General features: G+C 53.9%; 1 protein-coding gene across 1 annotated transcript; it reads left to right on the top strand.

The window, feature by feature from the left end:
* The first annotated feature begins 6035 nt into the window (after positions 1–6035).
* On the top strand, positions 6036–17160 carry LOC109779423 (aquaporin NIP1-4-like). Its single transcript, XM_073504281.1, has 7 exons — positions 6036–6197; positions 6292–6516; positions 6594–6791; positions 6897–6958; positions 7045–7222; positions 15337–15387; positions 17062–17160. The coding sequence occupies exons 1-7, from the start codon at positions 6036–6038 to the stop codon at positions 17158–17160; spliced, it is 975 nt and encodes a 324-aa protein (XP_073360382.1).
* Positions 17161–17957: the final 797 nt, after the last annotated feature.

The following is a 17957-nucleotide window of genomic DNA, read 5'->3' as shown; positions in this document are numbered from 1 at the left end:
GAGAGAGCCATCAGAACGTGCCTACACTTCCACTACTCATTTTCTGAGAAAGAACCACCTACTCATGTGTTGAGACCAAGACATTCCAATCCAACCACAAGAATCTTGATCTCTAGCCTTCTCCAAGTTGCTTTCCACTAAAATCATCTTTCCACCATAGCCAAATCTATGAGAGAGAGTAGAGTGTTGGGGAGACTATCATTTGAAGCACAAGATCAAGGAGTTCATCATCATCGCACCATCTATTACCTTTTGGAGAGTGTTGTCTCCTAGATTGGTTAGGTGTCGCTTGGGAGCCTCCAACAATATTGTGGAGTTGAACCAAGAAGTTTGTAAGGGCAAGGACATCGCCTACTTCGTGAAGATCTACCCGAGTGAGGCAAGTCCTTTGTGGGCGATGGACATGGTGGGATAGACAAGGTTGCTTCTTCATGGACCCTTCGTGGGTGGAGCCCTCCGTGGACTCGCGCAACCGTTACCCTTCGTGGGTTGAAGTCTCCGTCAACGTGGACGTACGATAGCACCACCTATCGGAACCACGCCAAAAATCTCCATGTCTACATTGCGTTTGCCTTCTGCAAACCCTTCCCTTTACCTTCATATGCAGTGTTTTACTTTCTGCTGCTACACTCTTAGAATTGCATGTGTAGGTTGCTTGACTTGTGCTAAGTTGCTAAAATCTACCAAGACTTAAAATTGGGAAAAGGCTAGATTTTTATTTGGTCAAGTAGTCTAATCACCCCCCTCAAGACCTACTTCCGATCCTAGAGTATGCATCATTGCTATTAAGGATAGAAAGATGGGGTCTATTCCTACATGAATAGATCTTGTCTACATCATGTCATCGTTCTTATTGCATTACTCCGTTTCTCCATGAACTTAATACACTAGATGCATGCTGGATAGCGGTCGATGTGTGGAGTAATAGTAGTAGATGCAGGAAGGAGTCGGTCTACTAATCTTTGATGTGATGCCTATACACCTGGTCATTGCCTTGGATATCATCATAATTATTTTCTCTTCTATCAATTGCCCAACAGTAATTTTTTTACCCACTGTATGCTATTTTCGCGAGAGAAGACACTAGTGAAATCTACAGCCCCCGGGTCTATCTTTTATCATATTGTTTTCAGATCTATTGTTCCAAAAACCCAAAAATACCTTGTTGCACTATTTCGTTACTTAATTTATTTTGTGTTCTTGCTAGATCTATTTATCCAATCTCATACAATTTAATCTATCTTTTTACCGTGGAGGGATTGACAACCCCTATTACGCGTTGGGTTGCAAGTATTTGTTCTTTGTGCGCAGGTACCGTTTACGTAGTGTTGCTTGGTTCTCCTACTGGATTGATAACCTTGGCTTCCTAACTGAGGGAAATACTTTCCGTAGTTGTGCTGCACCATCCCTTCCTCTATGGGAAAATACCAACGCAGATTCAAGCCACGTCAAAAGAAATTTCTGGCGCCGTTGCCGGGGAGACATCATCAACATCTATCAGGTTCCTAATCACAGATCTCATCTCCTTGCAATTTAAATTATTTGACATTGCCTCTCGTTTTCATCTCCCCCACTTCTAAAACGTTTCTGCGAAAAGCACAAAAATATTTGCCTTTTTATTTGCCTTTTTCTCGTTAGATCTCTTCTTTGCTATCTTTGCTTGTGTTGCCATGTGCCTTCTATTTGTTTGCTAAAATTATATTGATATGGATCCTCATCCACTTGATAATCTTTTCAAAAGATCCAATTACGATGAAGCAATTGCTAGTGAGTTAAGTGCACTAGATTATCTTTATGAAGTTTTGTTTGAAATTCGTGAATCTGAAAATTGTGATGAAGTGATAAAAGAGAAAATTTACGAAGTGATTCACGATAGCTCCTTGAATGAAAAGCATGATTGCAATGGTGTTATTATAAATTCTATTAATTTCAATTGTGCTAATAATATGCAAAACCCCAAGCTTGAGGATGCTAATTTTGATATGTCCACTACTTATTTTAATGATCATGATGGGGGTGATTCTTCTTATGATCTTGAAAATTTATTTAAGCCTCATGATGAATATGTTTGCAATAATATTGAAAGTGGGTTTGGAAGAGTGCCAACTCTAGGTAAAAATAATCCCACATATTTGGAGAGTGTTCAATTTTCTGAAATTTTTGGCAAAAGTGGGTTTGGAGAGGTCATGACTTTACTTGATGTTAATCCCACTATTTTGGAAGGGTGTCAACTTTGCATGCATGTGGATCATGAAAAGAATATTTTAGGTGATAGTTATATTGTTGAATTTGATTATGATTCTACATGTAATTATTATGAGAGAGGAAAATACGGTTGTAGAAATTTTCATGTTACTAAATCACCTCTCGTTATGTTGAAATTATTAATGCTTCCTTCTTCCTATTTGCATATGCTAGAAATTGCTTGTCTTGATAAAACCTTTCCCTGTAAAATGCCTCTGCGTAGGAAGTGTGTTAGACTTAAACTTGTCTTTCACGCGCTATATGATGCTCTCTTTGTGCTTCAACTTTTTGTCTTTCATGTGAGCATCACTAAAACTATACATTATGCCTAGCTAGGGGCATAAAACATAACGCTTGTTGGGAGGCAACCCAATGAATAAAATTCATTTTTGTCTTTTTATTTCTATTCTTGAGTGTTTGCACAATTATGCTACTGTTATGATTGTGTTTTTATATGTTAATTAGTGTTTGTGCCAAGTAAAGCTTTTAGGATCATGTTGGATGATAGTTGATTTGATCTTGTTAAAAACAGAAACTTTTGCATCCAGTAGCAGAATTTTAAAAAATTAATGAATCGTCAAAAAATCTATTTTTTACGCAAGATTGATATACAAATTGCCTACGTTGTCCTAATTGTTCAGAATTTTGTAGTTACAGAAGTGTGGTTAGAGTTCAGATTACTACAGACTGTTCTGTTTTTGACAGATTCTATTTTCGTTGCATTGTGTGCTTATTTTGACAAAGTTGGAATAAAGTAGGTATAATGCAATAATAAAATATTAATGGGTTTGCAACAGTACTTAGAGTGGTGATTTGCTTTATTGTACTAATGGATCTCACAAAGGTTTTTGTTAAGTTTTGTGTGATTGAAGTTTTCAAGTTTTGGATGAGATCACGATGGATGAAGGAATAAGGAGTGAAAAGAGCCTAAGATTGGGGAGGCCCATGGCACCCCAAGGTAATATTCAAGGATAACCAAGCAACTAAGTTTGGGGATGCCCCGGAATGCATCCCCGAGCTCTATTTTTATTCGTCACATATCATGAATTTTGCTTGGAGCGTCTTGTATTATATGAGTCATTGATTGTTTTGCTTTTTATTTTGTCACAATCATCCTTGCTAGACACACTTACTTGAGAGAGCCATAATTATGCTATTATTTGTTAGAATTGCTCTATGTTCTTCACTTAAATTTTTTGAGCTATGGAATTGCTCTAGTGCTTCACTTATATCTTTGTGAGCACTGTGTGCTTTAATTTTTGAAGAAATACTCTCATGCTTAACTTAGAGTAATTTGAGAGTTAGTAATTTATTTTGAAGAAATCCTCTCATGCTTCACTTATATTATTTTGAGAGATGAAAATTTTTATGCTCATGTTCTTCACATAAATTTGTTTGAGCTTGTTAAAAGCAATGGCAATGTATGAAACTAGTCCCAAAGTGATAGATATTTAAGAGGGATATAACAAAAACTTTCATGAAGATCATTGGAGAAAATAAACTTGATTCTCTGTAATAGTTTTGATGCGGTATTATATGCGGTATTTCCGTGTCGTTCCAAGTAAATTTGCATGTGCCAACTCTAATTTTCAAAATGAATTTCCTTTTTGCATGCCCGTACCGGCCATGAAGCGGCAGGGGGTGGCCGATATTTTCCCATGGTAGATGTGTTATTCTCAAGATGAGTGTTTATTCACTTGTCATTCACGAGAGTGTGACGATAATAGGGATGCCCATTCACGAAATGAAAAAGAAATTTACTTTATGTTGTCAAATAATAAATTCCTTAAAAAGTGTTGGTATGGAAGGCACCCTACGGCTAGCCATGGATTGTGAAAGAATGGTGGGAGGAATAGACTTTATTTTATGTTTGGGAACCGCCTATGATGTATCTAGCATGGAAAGTATTGGGAACTACTTGGTCATTTTCGTTGACGGGAAAAGCATGCCTCTAAAAAATTATATCTCTCAATTTAAGTTTTGAGCTCTGGCACCTCTACAAATCTCTGCTTCCTTATGCTAAGGGTCTATCTATTTACTTTTATGCAAAAAAAAATTATTTGAGTCTCCATCTTCTCTTATAAAGCACCAACTAGGGAGGACTATGATCATACTTATGCATTGGATGTAGCTAATATTCGAGTGTGTTTCGTGAATGGATCAATGATTGAGCATGATGGGCTAGGGATAGCTTTCTTTAGTGTTGATATTTTGAAAGACATGATTGCTTGTTGATATGCTTGAGTATTGAAGTCTTCATGATTTCAAAAAATGTTCATGATTTCAAAAAGTATTGAATTCCAAAAATGGTTAGAATTTCAAAAAATAATCATGATTTCAAAGATGTTTGCAAAATGAAGATGTAAAATTTGAAAAAGGAAAGGAAAAGGAAAAGGAAAAATAAAAATAAAATAAAATAAACCAAACTTGAAAAAACCTTAAACGAAAAAAGGAAATTTAAAAGGAAAAAGGAAACAGAAAAGAAAAAGTAAAGACGTAAAATAATAAAAATAAAAACTAGGCAAAAAAATGTTCATTTCCCAAAATCGATGTACACTAAACTGCTGATATGAGGTTTATGTAAACCAGTGGCTTAATGTTGATTTCCATATTGTTTGAAATTGTGCTCGTACATATATTTTTAAGAATATCATGTGGTCTATTTTAGTATTTCTCTATAAGTTTGCTCTAGATAGCTCTACAATATGTGCGGCTAAGTCTATTATGTCTAGGATTTAATTATTTTTGGAAAGTATTTATATGTCTAGGCGTTGGGAGTAGTTCGTGGTTGACGAGATTAGTTTACGTGGACACTGCGGTCATCAACAGCGAGGGCGAGAAAAAAATATAAGTGCCAACATGGCGGGCCATCATGTTAAAATAAAGGACGGTCAGATGTCGGCGTATAGAGCCATACTTATTTAGTTAGAACATAATATTGTTAACTCCCGTTGCAATGCACGGACATGTTTGCTAGTATATACGAGAATAAAGTCAATAGGCACCATATCACTTCACGGACCTTGAAGAAAAATTCCCGTGGGGACAGGGGGACGCAAACAAGGCGATTGTTTGCTTCGTCTGAGATCGGCCCATGAAGTAATCGACATTTCTGTACCATTCGGCCATTCTATGTCCTCACCAATCACCATGAACATATGGACGTCCATCGCTCTGCAGCATCATCGTAATTTAGACATTTCGGTCACAAGTGCATACAAATTTATCCTGCCAGTTCTACCCTGTAATTTAGAAGCACACTCGATCCGAGTAGATGTGCGTTGGCGTGTACGTCATGCTTGTAATTTGAAATGCTTGGTAATGTTGAGGCAGTACGCGCGTCCCCGTCAACCATCGCGTAAACCTAAGGGCCTAAGTGCACGCTTTTGTCTTGTTTGGTGAGTCCTTGGAGTTCTCGCTTGCTGTTAATCTGTCCAATGCAGCACCAAATTATCTATCGCCTTCCGCCCTCGATGTCCGGGGTGAATCTACCACAAATTTTCTAGTTGGTTTGAACTAAACACCTAGAGTAGCAACGGAACTCTTCTTTAATATTTCCAGTCTCGACAAATCCGAGGGTTGAAGGAGAAGCGACATAACATGGTGGAGCTAGCAAAACAAGCCGGTGGTTATAATATGCCACATGACAAAGTTCTCCTTGCTGGTGTATATATAGTTGAGTCGACTTGCTCAGTTCTCACTGCCCTCTCCTGTCATCCCAGTGCTTCCACATTCTGGTCACCCTAGCTAGTTTTGTCACTTGGAGTGTGTACCAGCAGATCGAGGCAGAAATGGCCAGGCGGGACGACGACTCTGCTTACACGAATGGATCGGTGTCGGTGAACGATTTCTCCGTGGAGGACGGGAGGAAGGAGAAGGAGGTGTCTGCTGATTACCACCTGGACCAGGACATGGTCTGTGGCTTCCCCGTGTCTGTTTCTTTTCTTCAGATGGTGAGCCTACTTCTCTCGATGGATGTACGTATATGCTTGTGTACATTCTGTTTTCATCCAACCTCTGTTTGGCTACGCTGGCATGTGCATGTAGCTCCTCGCCGAGCTGTTCTCCACATTCTTCTTGCTGTTCGCCGGCATGGGCGCCATCGTCGTGAACGGGGAGAAGCAGGGCGCGGTCACGTTCCCGGGCATCACCGTGGTGTGGGGGATGGCCGTCATGGTCATGGTCTACACCGTCGGCCACATCTCCGGTGCGCACATGAACCCCGCCGTCACCGTCGGCTTCGCCATCGCCTGCCGGTTCCCCTGGAGGCGGGTAAGCGTCGCCGCCAGATTCGCCCCGTGACGGGAGTGAGCAACCTGCAGATGACATGTGTGCATATGCGCATGCAGGTGCCGGCGTACATGGCGGTGCAGATGGTGGCCGCGATGATCGCGAGCTTTCTGCTGCGGCTGATGTTCCACGGGAAGCACGAGTTCGCGCCGGTGACGCAGCCCACGGGCTCCAACCTCCAGTCGCTGGTGATGGAGTTCATCACCACTTTCTACCTCGTCTTCGTCATCATGGCCGTGGCTACAGACGACCGAGCGGTAAGCTAGCTAGGCGGCCATGCATGCATGCACCGACGAGAGACATGCACGTCCATGCATACCTGCGCCCTACGTACTTACCATCCATTTCTCGTATTTGTGCAGTCGGGGCAGATGGCTGGGCTGGCTGTGGGCGCGACCATCATGCTTAACGCGCTATTCTCTGGGTACGTACGCTCTCCTACGCTGTTTGTTGTTTAACTTTACTGCATGATCATTGATGTACGTACGCACGTTTGGTCGACGATGACAGGCCGGTGACGGGAGCATCGATGAATCCGGCGAGGAGCATCGGGCCAGCGCTGGTGGCGGGCAAGTTCAAGTCACTCTGGGTGTACATCCTCGGGCCGTTCGCCGGCGGGGCGGCCGGAGCTTGGGCTTACGGCCTCGTCCGCCACACCGGCAAGCCACTGCGCGAGATCACCAAGAGCGCCGACCGGGCTTAATGAATGAACTCGTAGTAAATTAAGAACCGTGCGGTACACATGTTCGGACCGGTCGACACGCCCAAGAGAGGAGCAATAATTGGAGCTACTACGCATGAGTGTATGGTGTGATTACTATCTCAAACGATGCATTCTTAACTAGTCTAGCATAGCGTGTATCGATCTACTTACAGAGGACGGAGGATATATGAACGAATAAATATCCATGTGCTTTTACTTGTTGCCTGGTTGGTATATACGTGTAGTGATTATTGGCGAGGCGATAATTGATATGTGTGTATCTTACTCTCATATGTGCACGTCCATTTTCTTTATTGTTGGTTTTAAGATCTTTGCTGATTCATTAAGTAGAACAGAGTTTAGTTACCCATCTAAAAAACAGTTTGATACATGAGGCAAAAGCAGTCGAACAACAAGTCAACAACTCAAAGAAAAATGTCGAACGGAGTTGACTTTTTTGGGCCGACTTTAGGGCATCTCCAACGTTGACCCATAAATTTGCTCCAACATCTATCCGCGGCGGGGGGGGGGGGGGGGGGGGGGGGCAAGCTTTCGGTGTACATCCAACCCCAATTTTTAAAAATCCGCGCGCTCAGATAGCCGCATATATAGTCTAAAATAGTTTAAATGTGGAAGATTGTCCCCTAAGGCCCGACCCCGCGTCACCTTCACAGGCGACACGAGGGAACCCTAGCCGCGCCGCCACAGCACCTCCTTCTGGCCATCCCCCGCATCGCCGGCACAGCCCGCGCGCCCAAGGAAGGTGGCGGCGGGGCGCTCCTGCCTTGCCTTGGCGTCACTGCGGGGGACTTGGCCTCCGGCGCGACGCAAACTGCTCTCCGACGGTGACGGCGTCTTCTCCGGCGCTCTCCTCGTCAAGCGGTTGTGGCTTCTCCCATCTGTGTAGCGGCGCCTCTCCCCCTGGCTGCTCGTGCTGCAGGACCCCCCCCCTTCCCATGGCCCCAGATCGGATCTGGCGCGCCGCGGGCTCTTCCCCCGACCAGCTGTTGCGGCCCCTTACTGCCGGTTCGATGCGATGGCGCGGCCACGTCCATGGACCCTCCCCCGTCCGCCTCTTGTCTCCCGTGGGCGCAACACTTCTTGCTGCTGCTTATTGGGACGGGCGAGGCCCTTGCGGGAAGTGTCCGGGAAGGCCGGGGCTTGGTCCTGCCTCGGTGCAAGCCGCCCTCCATCCTCGATGGTGCCTCCCCCGAGCTGCGGCGACAACCCCGGGTAAGTGTCATCATGACGTTCCTTTGGCATGTGGCTGAAGCTTCCCGGTGGTTCATGTCGACAACACTCCAGTCCCGGCATCCACGGACCTGTGTTCTCCAGTGTCCATGTTTGTCGGCGCCCTCATTGGCGCGGTTTTGGCCCCGGTGGACCGGTTGCTGCGCCCTTTCCAGCTTCTTCGGTTCACTGGTGTTCTGGCGGCTCTGCTTTCAGCGGCGCGTATCTGCGTTCCCTTTTGGCGTCGGCCGCCATCCTGTCATTCGCGTCACCTCTTCCCCCCACTGCCTCTCCCACCCGTCCACCTACACGCCATGTCGGTTCCAAAGCTCGCGTTTTTGTTGGCAACAAGTGCAGCCCCACCACATTTTTGAGGTAGCGGTCGACATGCAAGTTGACTACCACATCTTCGGATCCTAATCTGGCAGCTATGGGATTGCTCGGACTCAGGCCAGGCGAAGTCCATGCTCGGCTTGCCGATGCTAGTAGCGGCGACACTCATGGGTGTCGTTTCCCTCCCTGGAGGGGTTGCCATGGCCTTTATCCGAGCCCCTCTTCGAGCATCAGGGGAAACCCTATGTTGGAATTGAAGATGTTTGATGTCCTGCTGATTTGGTTTGCTCCTCTATTTTTAGGCTCGATGGGTTTAGCTGTGTCGGGGGGGTGGACCCCGGGCAGGCAACGGAACCCGGATCCTCTTCAAAAACAACGGGGCTGGCACCACCCCTCAATACCGGCGCGCGCTTGGCCGGGTCGCTCGACCCGGCCAAGCCCCCCAAGCCGGCCAGACTAGCCGACCCGGCAAGACACGTCCACTCGGCCCCAACAACTGGCACAAGACAGCCGAACCCGGCACGGCCAAGGCCTCCTCACCAAGCCAGCGCCACCCATGGTGTGCTACGCAATCCAGCCGCGGGTCAACTCCCGTCCCATCCAGGCCGTATGACGGGGACAAGACTTCAATCAACGATGACCGAGGCAACAGTGCCCCGCCCATGCCTCTGGTCAGCAGGAACGTGGCAACAGTGCCCCTCACCTACCCGCTGACCAGGGCCGGCGTGGCAACAGTGCCCCCACCCTCACCGCTGACGACAGCAAGCGGCAACCTGACGGAGAGCACTGTACGCGGCTCGACACGGCCACGCCTGACGATCGACAAGACGGCGCACAGTCCACCTAGGCTGGCGGGGCCCACACCTAGGGGAACCCGGCGAACCACAAGCCCTCCGCGGGGCCGAGCCCGAGTCCCCGGACACCGACTACACGGACCCACCGACTTATAACATTACCATTGAACCCCCGAGGGGTTGGACTATAAAACCCCCATGAGCCCACGATCATTCGGGGGCGAAGCAGGAGGACTAGCCACAAAACAGCAACACCGGAGAGAAGGAGCAGCCCAAGCCTTGGCCAGCTTCCTTCCTCTTTCATACAGCTCCAGGAGCAACGTTGTACTATCGACCATCCAACTACACTCGGCAGGACTAGGGGTATTATCTCTCCGGAGAGCCCCGAACCTGGGTATGTCCGGCGTCCCGCGCCCGCTCATGCCAACCTCGCCTCTGGAGCCCACCAGCGCCCTCGAGCCTCCTCCTCTCTTTAGCCATCCCTTGGCATCTTCCGTGCGCCCACCACGACAGTTGGCGCCCACCGTGGGGCAGCTCGAGGAGTTGGCCGGGAGCATGCTTCGGACGGGGCCCTTCTCCTACGACGACGAGTCCATCGCTCTGCCGGACGACGTCGTTGGCGCGCTTATCGCCTCCTTCGCCGCACTGCGCATCTCCGATGCGTTCGCGGCCGACGAGTACCCCAGCGAGGTGCTCAGCTACTCCGACTCTCCCCTCTCCCTCGGCGGCGGAGTTTCCGCCGGGGCAATGGACGTCCATGTGGAGGTCTTCGTCACCGGCGACGGCGCCTCCTCCTCGTCGAGCAAGACGAGGAAAGCTGCCGAAGCCAGGGCCGCAGCGGATCGGATCGAGCCGTCCGATCCGTTGCGCGCCGCGATGCAGAGCCTCCGCATCCCCATCGGCACCGAGGTCCACGCCACCAACGTCGCTGAGGCCCGAACCCAGCTCGAGGAAAGGCGCCAGCAGATGCTGGACCTATCTGAGACGCTCGCCGCCACTCAGCGTCGCCTAGACGCCGCTCAGCTGGAGCGCGACGCCGCCTATGGATTCACGCCCGTCGCGGCCGAGCCAAGCCGGGTCGCCGATGTGCGTGCCCGGGGAGGAGCGATCGGCCGGGCCCTCGGCGCCGTCCCAACCGTCTACGAGACCCCAGCGAAGAACATGCGTGCTGCCCAGGCAGCCGCAGTCGGCCTGGAACAGCTCGCGGGTGAGGAGCTGAAAGAGCGCATCGGGCGGATGCGCGAACTCCTCCATGCCGCCAACACCCAGCAGGACCGCCTCAACCAGCTCGCCAAGCCGGCGGGGTCCGGCTCCGCCCGCCTTGGCAGGCCCGTCGAACTTCTGCACACCGCTTCCTCGCCACCCGGCGAGGCGCACTCCGGCCAAGCCCGGATTCGGCGCGTTCCGGCCGCTACAGCCGCCGGCGGATTGGGCAACGAGCCCGTCCTAGAGACCCAGCGCGGACCCGGCCGGCGTCTGGCTCCAACTGACCCGGCCCCCGTGGCCTGGCTGCAAGTCGACTCGGCCCGCGCGCCATCGATGACACGCTCGCCACCGCGTCGATCAGCTCGCTCGCTCCCTAGAGGTGGAGGAGAGCGGCACTATCGGTCCGGCGTGCTTCGGCCCGCACATCCGGGAGGAGCCCTTTCCCAAAGGATTCATGCTCCCCCGCGACACCCCCAAGTACAATGGGACAGTGAAGCCAGAAGACTGGCTCACCGACTACACCACGGCCATTGGCATCACCGGTGCCAATCGTCGTCTCGCCGTGCGCTACGCACCGCTCATGCTCCAAGGGTCGGCCCGCACGTGGTTGAACAGCCTGCCGATGGGCAGCATCAACACGTGGGTGGACTTCGAGGAAGCGTTCGTCCGCAACTTCACGGGGACCTACAAGTGACCCGGCCGCCCTAGCCAGCTCGCCATGTGCGTGCAAGGGCCTACAGAGACCGGCCGCGAGTACCTCGCACGCTGGACCGAGCTCCGGAACAGCTGCGAGGGCGTCCATGAAGTCCAGGCGATCCAGTACTTCGTCAGCGGGTGCCAAGACGGCACCCTCCTCAAGCACAAGCTCTTACGCTCCGAGCCGGCCACCATGGCCGCGCTCATGGTGACGGCGGACAAGTACGCCAACGCCGACTCCACCATGAAGATCCAGGTGGCGCTGGATGAAGCCGGCAAGGCGAAGCCGGTTCCCCTTCCGAAGCCGGCCGGCGAAAGAAGCCGGCAGCAGCATCACCAGAACAACAAGCGCAAGGCCGACCAGCCGGCGCCGCGTCACGACAACCGGCTCGTCGTGGCCATCGGGCCCGCGGCGGACCCGGCGGCGAAGCGCCAGCAAACCGGCAAGACGGCATGGCAACCCGCCATGAGCTTCGAGCAGATGCTCGACGCCCCCCTGCAAGCTCCACAGCGGCGCAAGACCCTCCACGCACACGCTTCGGCAGTGCGCCATCACCAAGCGCATCATGAGGGGCGATGTCCCGCCTCCTCCGGCTCCGGCTCCACCGCCGCCTACGGCTGGCGGCGTGATGCGCGACGACGCCTACCCAGACCAGAGCGCGGCCTACGTCGTCTTCACCAGCCTCGGCGACGACAACCGCAGCGAGCGCCTCCTTCGGCAGGAGGTGAACACCGTCGTCCCGGCCAAACCGGAGTTCATGCATTGGTCGGATCGCCCGATCACCTGGACCCGGGAGGATCACCCGGCAGTCATGCCGAGCCCGGGTGGTTACGCCCTCGTCCTCAACCCCACCATCGTCGCACGGCGCACATGCAAGTTCTCCCGAGTCCTCATCGACGGCGGCAGCAGCATCAACATCCTCTACCGCGACACGATGACCAAGCTCGGCCTCAAGGCCGAGGACCTGGAGCCAACCCGAACGATCTTCCACGGCATCGTACCCGGCCTCTCCTGCTCCCCCATTGGCCGGGTCCGGCTAGATGTCCTGTTCGGTGACAGCGGCCACTTCCGGCGCGAACCGATCTGGTTCGAGGTGGTGGACCTGTCCAGCGCGTATCACGCGTTGCTGGGCCGGCCCGCGCTCGCCAAGTACATGGCGGTTCCCCACTACGCGTATCTGAAGATGAAGATGCCGGGTCCCAAGGGACTCATCACCGTCGCCGGCGATTACCACAAGTCCCTGGAGTGCACCCGAGACGGCTCCAAGTTGGCCGAGTCGCTGGTCATTGCCGAGGAGCGGCGCCAGCTCGACCGGATCGTCGCCCTGGCAGGCGAGGCCTCCACCGCGTCAATCCTGACCCCGGACCCGGCCGACGAGGCCGCCTTCAAGCCCTCCAAGAAGACCAAGAAAGTGAAGATCAACCCAGAAGACCCCAGCTGCAGCAAGTACGTTGTCGTAGGCGCCCGCCTCGACAGCAAATAGGAAAGCGAGCTCGTCGACTTCCTCCGTGAGAATCGGGATATCTTCGCATGGACCCCCAAGGACATGCCGGGTATCCCGAGGAAGTACGCCGAGCACAAACTTCCCGTCCGCAAGGACGCCAAGCCTGTCCGTCAACCCCTACGACGATTTTCCAAAGAGAAGAGAAGAACCATTGGTGAAGAGGTCGCCAAGCTTTTGGCGGCCGGCTTCATAATGGAAGTATTTCACCTCGAGTGGCTGGCCAACCCAGTCCTCGTCCTGAAGAAGAACAAGACCTGGCGCATGTGTATCGACTACACCAGCCTCAATAAGGCATGTCCCAAGGATCCGTTCGCCCTCCCGCGGATCGACCAAGCCATCGACTCGACCGCCGGGTGTGAGCTCCTGCCCTTCCTGGACGCTTACTCCGGCTACCACCAGATCAAGCTGGACCCGGCCGACGCCTTGAAGATGTCCTTCATCACGCCCTTTGGGGCATATTGCTACATCACCATGTCGTTCGGCTTGAAGAACGCCGGCGCCACCTTCCAGCACGGCATGCAGAAATCTCTGCTGCCGCAACTCGGCCGCAATATCCACGTATACGTGGACGACATCGTGGTGAAGACCAAGCAGCACCTCATGCTCCTCGACGATTTGAAGGAAACCTTCGCCAACCTCCGCGAATACAAGGTCAAGCTTAACCCGGAAAAATGCGTCTTCGGCGTCCCGGCCGGAAAGCTACTTGGCTTCCTCGTCTCGGAAAGCGGCATTGAGGCGAACCCAGAGAAGATGAAGGCCATCGAGCGCATGCGCAAGCCGGCTCGGCTGCGTGATGTCCAGAAGTTCGCCGGATGCTTGGCCTCGGTCAGCCGGTTTCTAAGCCGGCTGGGCGAGAGGGCGCTACCCCTGTACCAGTTGATGAAGAAGACGAGCCCGTTCGAATGGAACGGCAATGCAGACGAGGCCTTCCAAGACATCAAGCGCATGCTCTCCACCACGCCAGTCCTGGCCGCGCCGACCGACAAGGAGCCGCTGTTGCTCTACATAGCCGCGACCTCGCGGGCGGTCAGCACGGTGCTGGTGGTCGAGCGACCAGAGAAGGGCAAGATCCAAGCCGTCCAGCGCCCAGTCTACTACCTGAGCGAGGTGCTCTCCATCTCCAAGCAGAACTACCCGCACTACCAGAAGATGTGTTACAGCGTGTACTTCACCGCCAAGAAGCTGAAGCAGTATTTCCAAGAGCACGCCGTCACCGTGGTCAGCATGGCGCCTATCGGAGAAATCATCGGGTGCCGGGATGCCTCTGGCCGGGTTGCCAAATGGGCGATCCAGCTAGCCGGCCACACCATCCTCTACTAGCCCCGCACCGCGATCAAGTCTCAAGCCCTGGCCGACTTCCTCGTCGACTGGACCGAAACCCAGTACTTGCCGCCGCCTCCCGACTCAACGCATTGGTGCATGCACTTCGACGGGTCCAAGATGCGACTCGGTTTGGGGGCCGGCATCGTACTGTCGTCTCCGAAGGGCGACAGGCTCCGCTACGCGCTCCAGATCCACTTCGCCGCCTCCAACAACGTCGCCGAGTACGAAGCCCTTGTGCATGGCCTCCGACTGGCCAAGGAACTTGGCATCCGGCGCATCCTGTGCTACGGTGACTCGGACCTGGTGGTGCAGCAATGCTCCGGCGAATGGGACGCCCGTGACTCCAACATGGCAAGCTACCGCTTCCTCGTCCAGAAGCTGTCCGGATCCTTCGAGGGCTGTGAGTTCCTCCATGTCCCGCGCGCGGAGAACGAAGCAGCCGACACGCTCGCCAAGATCGCCTCGTCACGACAAGCCATCCCGTCCGACGTCTCCCTCGAGCACCTACGCAAGCCGTCCGTCAAGCCATCGCCGGACTCCGAGTCCATCCACGTTCCAGACGACCCGGCCGCACCTCAACCCGGCCCGGGGGCTGCTCAGCTCGACCCGGCCACCATCGTCCCGGACCCGGCCGTCGCCATCCCCGACCCGGGGGCTGCTCAACCCGGCTCAGGGGCTGCCGACTCGGAACCCACCCTGGTGGCCGTCTTCGCCGTGGTTACGGCTCCATCTTGGGCCCTGTCAAGATCAGATTTTTTGGAGAACGGGGTTCTCCCCATAGACGAGACCGAAGCTCGGCAAGTGCAGCGCTGGGCGTCCGCCTACAGCATCATCAACAACGAGCTCGTCAAGCGCAGCTGCACCGGCGTGTTCCAGCGCTGCGTCAAGCAGGAGCGGGGCATCGACATCCTCCTCCACATACATCAGGGCGAGTGTGGACACCACGCCGCATCACGATCCCTGGTGGCCAAGGCGTTCCGCCACGGCTTCTACTGGCCCACGGCCCTCCAAGACGTCGAGTCGCTCGTCCTCAAGTGTGAGGGATGCTAGCGCTTCAGCAAACGCAGCCACCAGCCGGCGTCAGCACTCCGCACCATACCGATCGCCTGGCCCTTCGTGGTCTGGGGACTCGACATGGTGGGACCCTTCAAAACCGCCCGAGGCGGCATGACGCACTTGCTGGTGGCAGTGGACAAATTCACCAAGTGGATCGAGGCAAGGCCAATCAAGAAACTGGACGGGCCAACAGCCGTCCGGTTCATCAAGGACATAGCGGTGCGCTACGGCATGCCGAACAGCATCATCACCGACAACGGCACCAACTTTGCCAAGGGCGCGCTCGAGCAATACTGCTCCGTTTCCGACATCCGCCTTGACCTGGCCTCCATTGCGCATCCGCAGTCCAACAGGCAGGTCAAGCGGGCCAATGGACTCATCCTGTCCGGCGTCAAGCCGCGACTCGTCGAGCCGCTCATCCGCTCACCCGGCAGCTGGCTTGACGAGTTGCCAGCCGTTCTCTGGAGTCTATGCACCACGCCGAATCGGTCGACCGGGTTCACCCCATTCTTCCTCGTCTACGGAGCCGAAGCCGTCATCCCGACCGACGTCGAGTTCGACTCGCCGCGCGTCGCGATCTACACCGAAGCCGAAGCCAGAGAAGCCCGCGAAGATGGCGTCGGCCTGCTCGAAGAAGCACGCCTCCTGGCGCTCAGTCGCTCAGCCATCTACCAGCAAGGCCTGAGGCACTACCACAGCAAGAAGATCAAGCCCCTCGCGTTCCGCGAGGGCGACCTCGTCCTCCGACTCGTCCAAGAGCAGGCAGGCCAGCACAAGCTATCCCCTCCATGGGAGGGCCCATTCATCATGAGGAGGGCCTTGCGCGACCGCAACGCCTACTACCTCATCGACACACGCAAGTCGAGGAAGCGCAAGAAGGACACCGCCGGTGAAGAAACGACCCGACCGTGGAACGCGGAACTCCTCCGCCCGTTTTACAGTTAACTGCACGAGCATATGTATCATCGCCTTTTGTACACGCATGAAACTATGGGGGTCCCCGAACGAGACTCGGGGGCTGCCTTTTGTCGACCAATTTATTGTGTCCCTATTTTCTTGCATCACTATACCACTGAACCCAGCCACCGGTCCGACTCGCTCGACCCGGGGGCTCGGGGGCTGGCCGGCTCGGTCGCTACCCCGCCGCCTTACTTGGTGATTCGTGATAAAGTTAGGATGCCGCGGTCCCCCACTTCGCCCTAAAGCCACAGATCCAGCTTTGGTTGTCGGCTGGCAAGCACAACGGGCCAAAGCTCCTTTACGCTTCATACACTAAGCCAAAGGTCGCCGGGTCGATCAACCCGGTCCGCCATTCATCAAATGAACAGCCGCACGACCGGCTGCTCGCCAACTGGCTTCGCTGGATTGCCGCCAGCCGGCCCACTGGGTGTTTCGATCGCGCTCAACGTTTCGAGGGACCCAAGTCCTGCGCGCTCCTCTCAAAGAACCGAACTCCTTGTCACGGACCGGAGCCTCGGCCGTCTGACTCGCGGGGGGGGGGAGGTTTGAGAAAGGAAAAGCGCATGAAATCGGTCCAAAAAACGGAAGGCAAAAAAGCAAAAGCACCCATGACATCTGCAAGTATTTAAGAAAAGGCCCACGGCCCGAGTTCATTACACCCTAAAACGCCCAGTGGGTGGGTGGACCTGCTATTTAACAAATTTTACACAAAGTGTCTCAGGCATCTCCAGCGCCGCGTCGCGACATCCACGGCCCTCCCCTCGCGGCCTGCGAGTCCAGCGAGGTGCCGGTGCCCTCCTCAGCATCCGTGTCGTGGTAGACGCCCGTCTCCTCCTAGCTCCCCTCCGGATCATGGAGGAGCAAGCCGTAGTCGTCGCCGTCCATGACCCCGCCGTCTTCCGTCCGCTCCGGATGGAGCTCGTCGTGGAAGGCGAACTCGGCGATGTAGCTGGCCTGGGAGGCGATCCGGCCGGCTTGCTCCTGCAAGAGCTGCTCCGAACCGGCCCGCTGGCCCATCAATGCGTCCAGCTGCAGGTCCGGATGCCAGGACAGCGTGAACCGGAGCGCCATCTCAGCACCGGCACGAGCGGCGGAGACGCGCCACTCGCCAAGCCGGTCCGGCCCCATCTCCAACCAACGCGCCAGGCGCGAGAAGCTGCTCGGTTGGACGGAGTCTGGCCATAGGGCCGCCGTCATCGCGGTGCCGGCCTGGGACAACAGCCCCAACTGCGTTCCCAGAACCTGCAGGCAGGCCTCAGCGGCGGCGATGATCTCCAGGAAGGTCCAGGCCACCCGCGGATCCGTCCCGGACCCAACGACGCCGGTCGGGTCACGCTGATAGCGGACGGCTTCCTCCGCCAGCCGCTGCGTCTCTGGGAAGGCCCCTGCCGCAAAGGAAGAAGCGGGTTAGAAGAAAAACAACAAGGAAGAAAGGCCGATTCCCGACCCGGCAAACGACAAGAAAAAAGCACTTACTGGAGAAGGACTCTTCCAGGTGCTGCGCCTCAAGCAACGTACCGCGCCGCTCCCGCTCGATGGCGTGGTCGCGCTCCTCGAGCGCCTTCTCCGGATCAGCCGCGTTGGCAAGGGCCGCCTTCAGCTTGGCGTCCTTGTCTT

Source organism: Aegilops tauschii, chromosome 7 (genome assembly GCF_002575655.3).
Source record: "Aegilops tauschii subsp. strangulata cultivar AL8/78 chromosome 7, Aet v6.0, whole genome shotgun sequence".
Taxonomy (NCBI): Eukaryota; Viridiplantae; Streptophyta; class Magnoliopsida; order Poales; family Poaceae; genus Aegilops; species Aegilops tauschii.
Note: the sequence above shows the minus strand (reverse complement) of the source record. Positions and strands in the feature narration are given on the sequence as shown.

Excerpts from the sequence above, each read along its gene's own strand:
- LOC109779423 (XM_073504281.1), top strand. The coding sequence starts at position 6,036 with ATGGCCAGGCGGGACGACGACTCTGCTTACACGAATGGATCGGTGTCG. Across the intron at positions 6,198-6,291 it reads CTGTTTCTTTTCTTCAGATG|CTCCTCGCCGAGCTGTTCTC; the intron begins GTGAGCCTACTT and ends ATGTGCATGTAG. Across the intron at positions 15,388-17,061 it reads ATGCTAGCGCTTCAGCAAAC|GCATCTCCAGCGCCGCGTCG; the intron begins GCAGCCACCAGC and ends AAAGTGTCTCAG.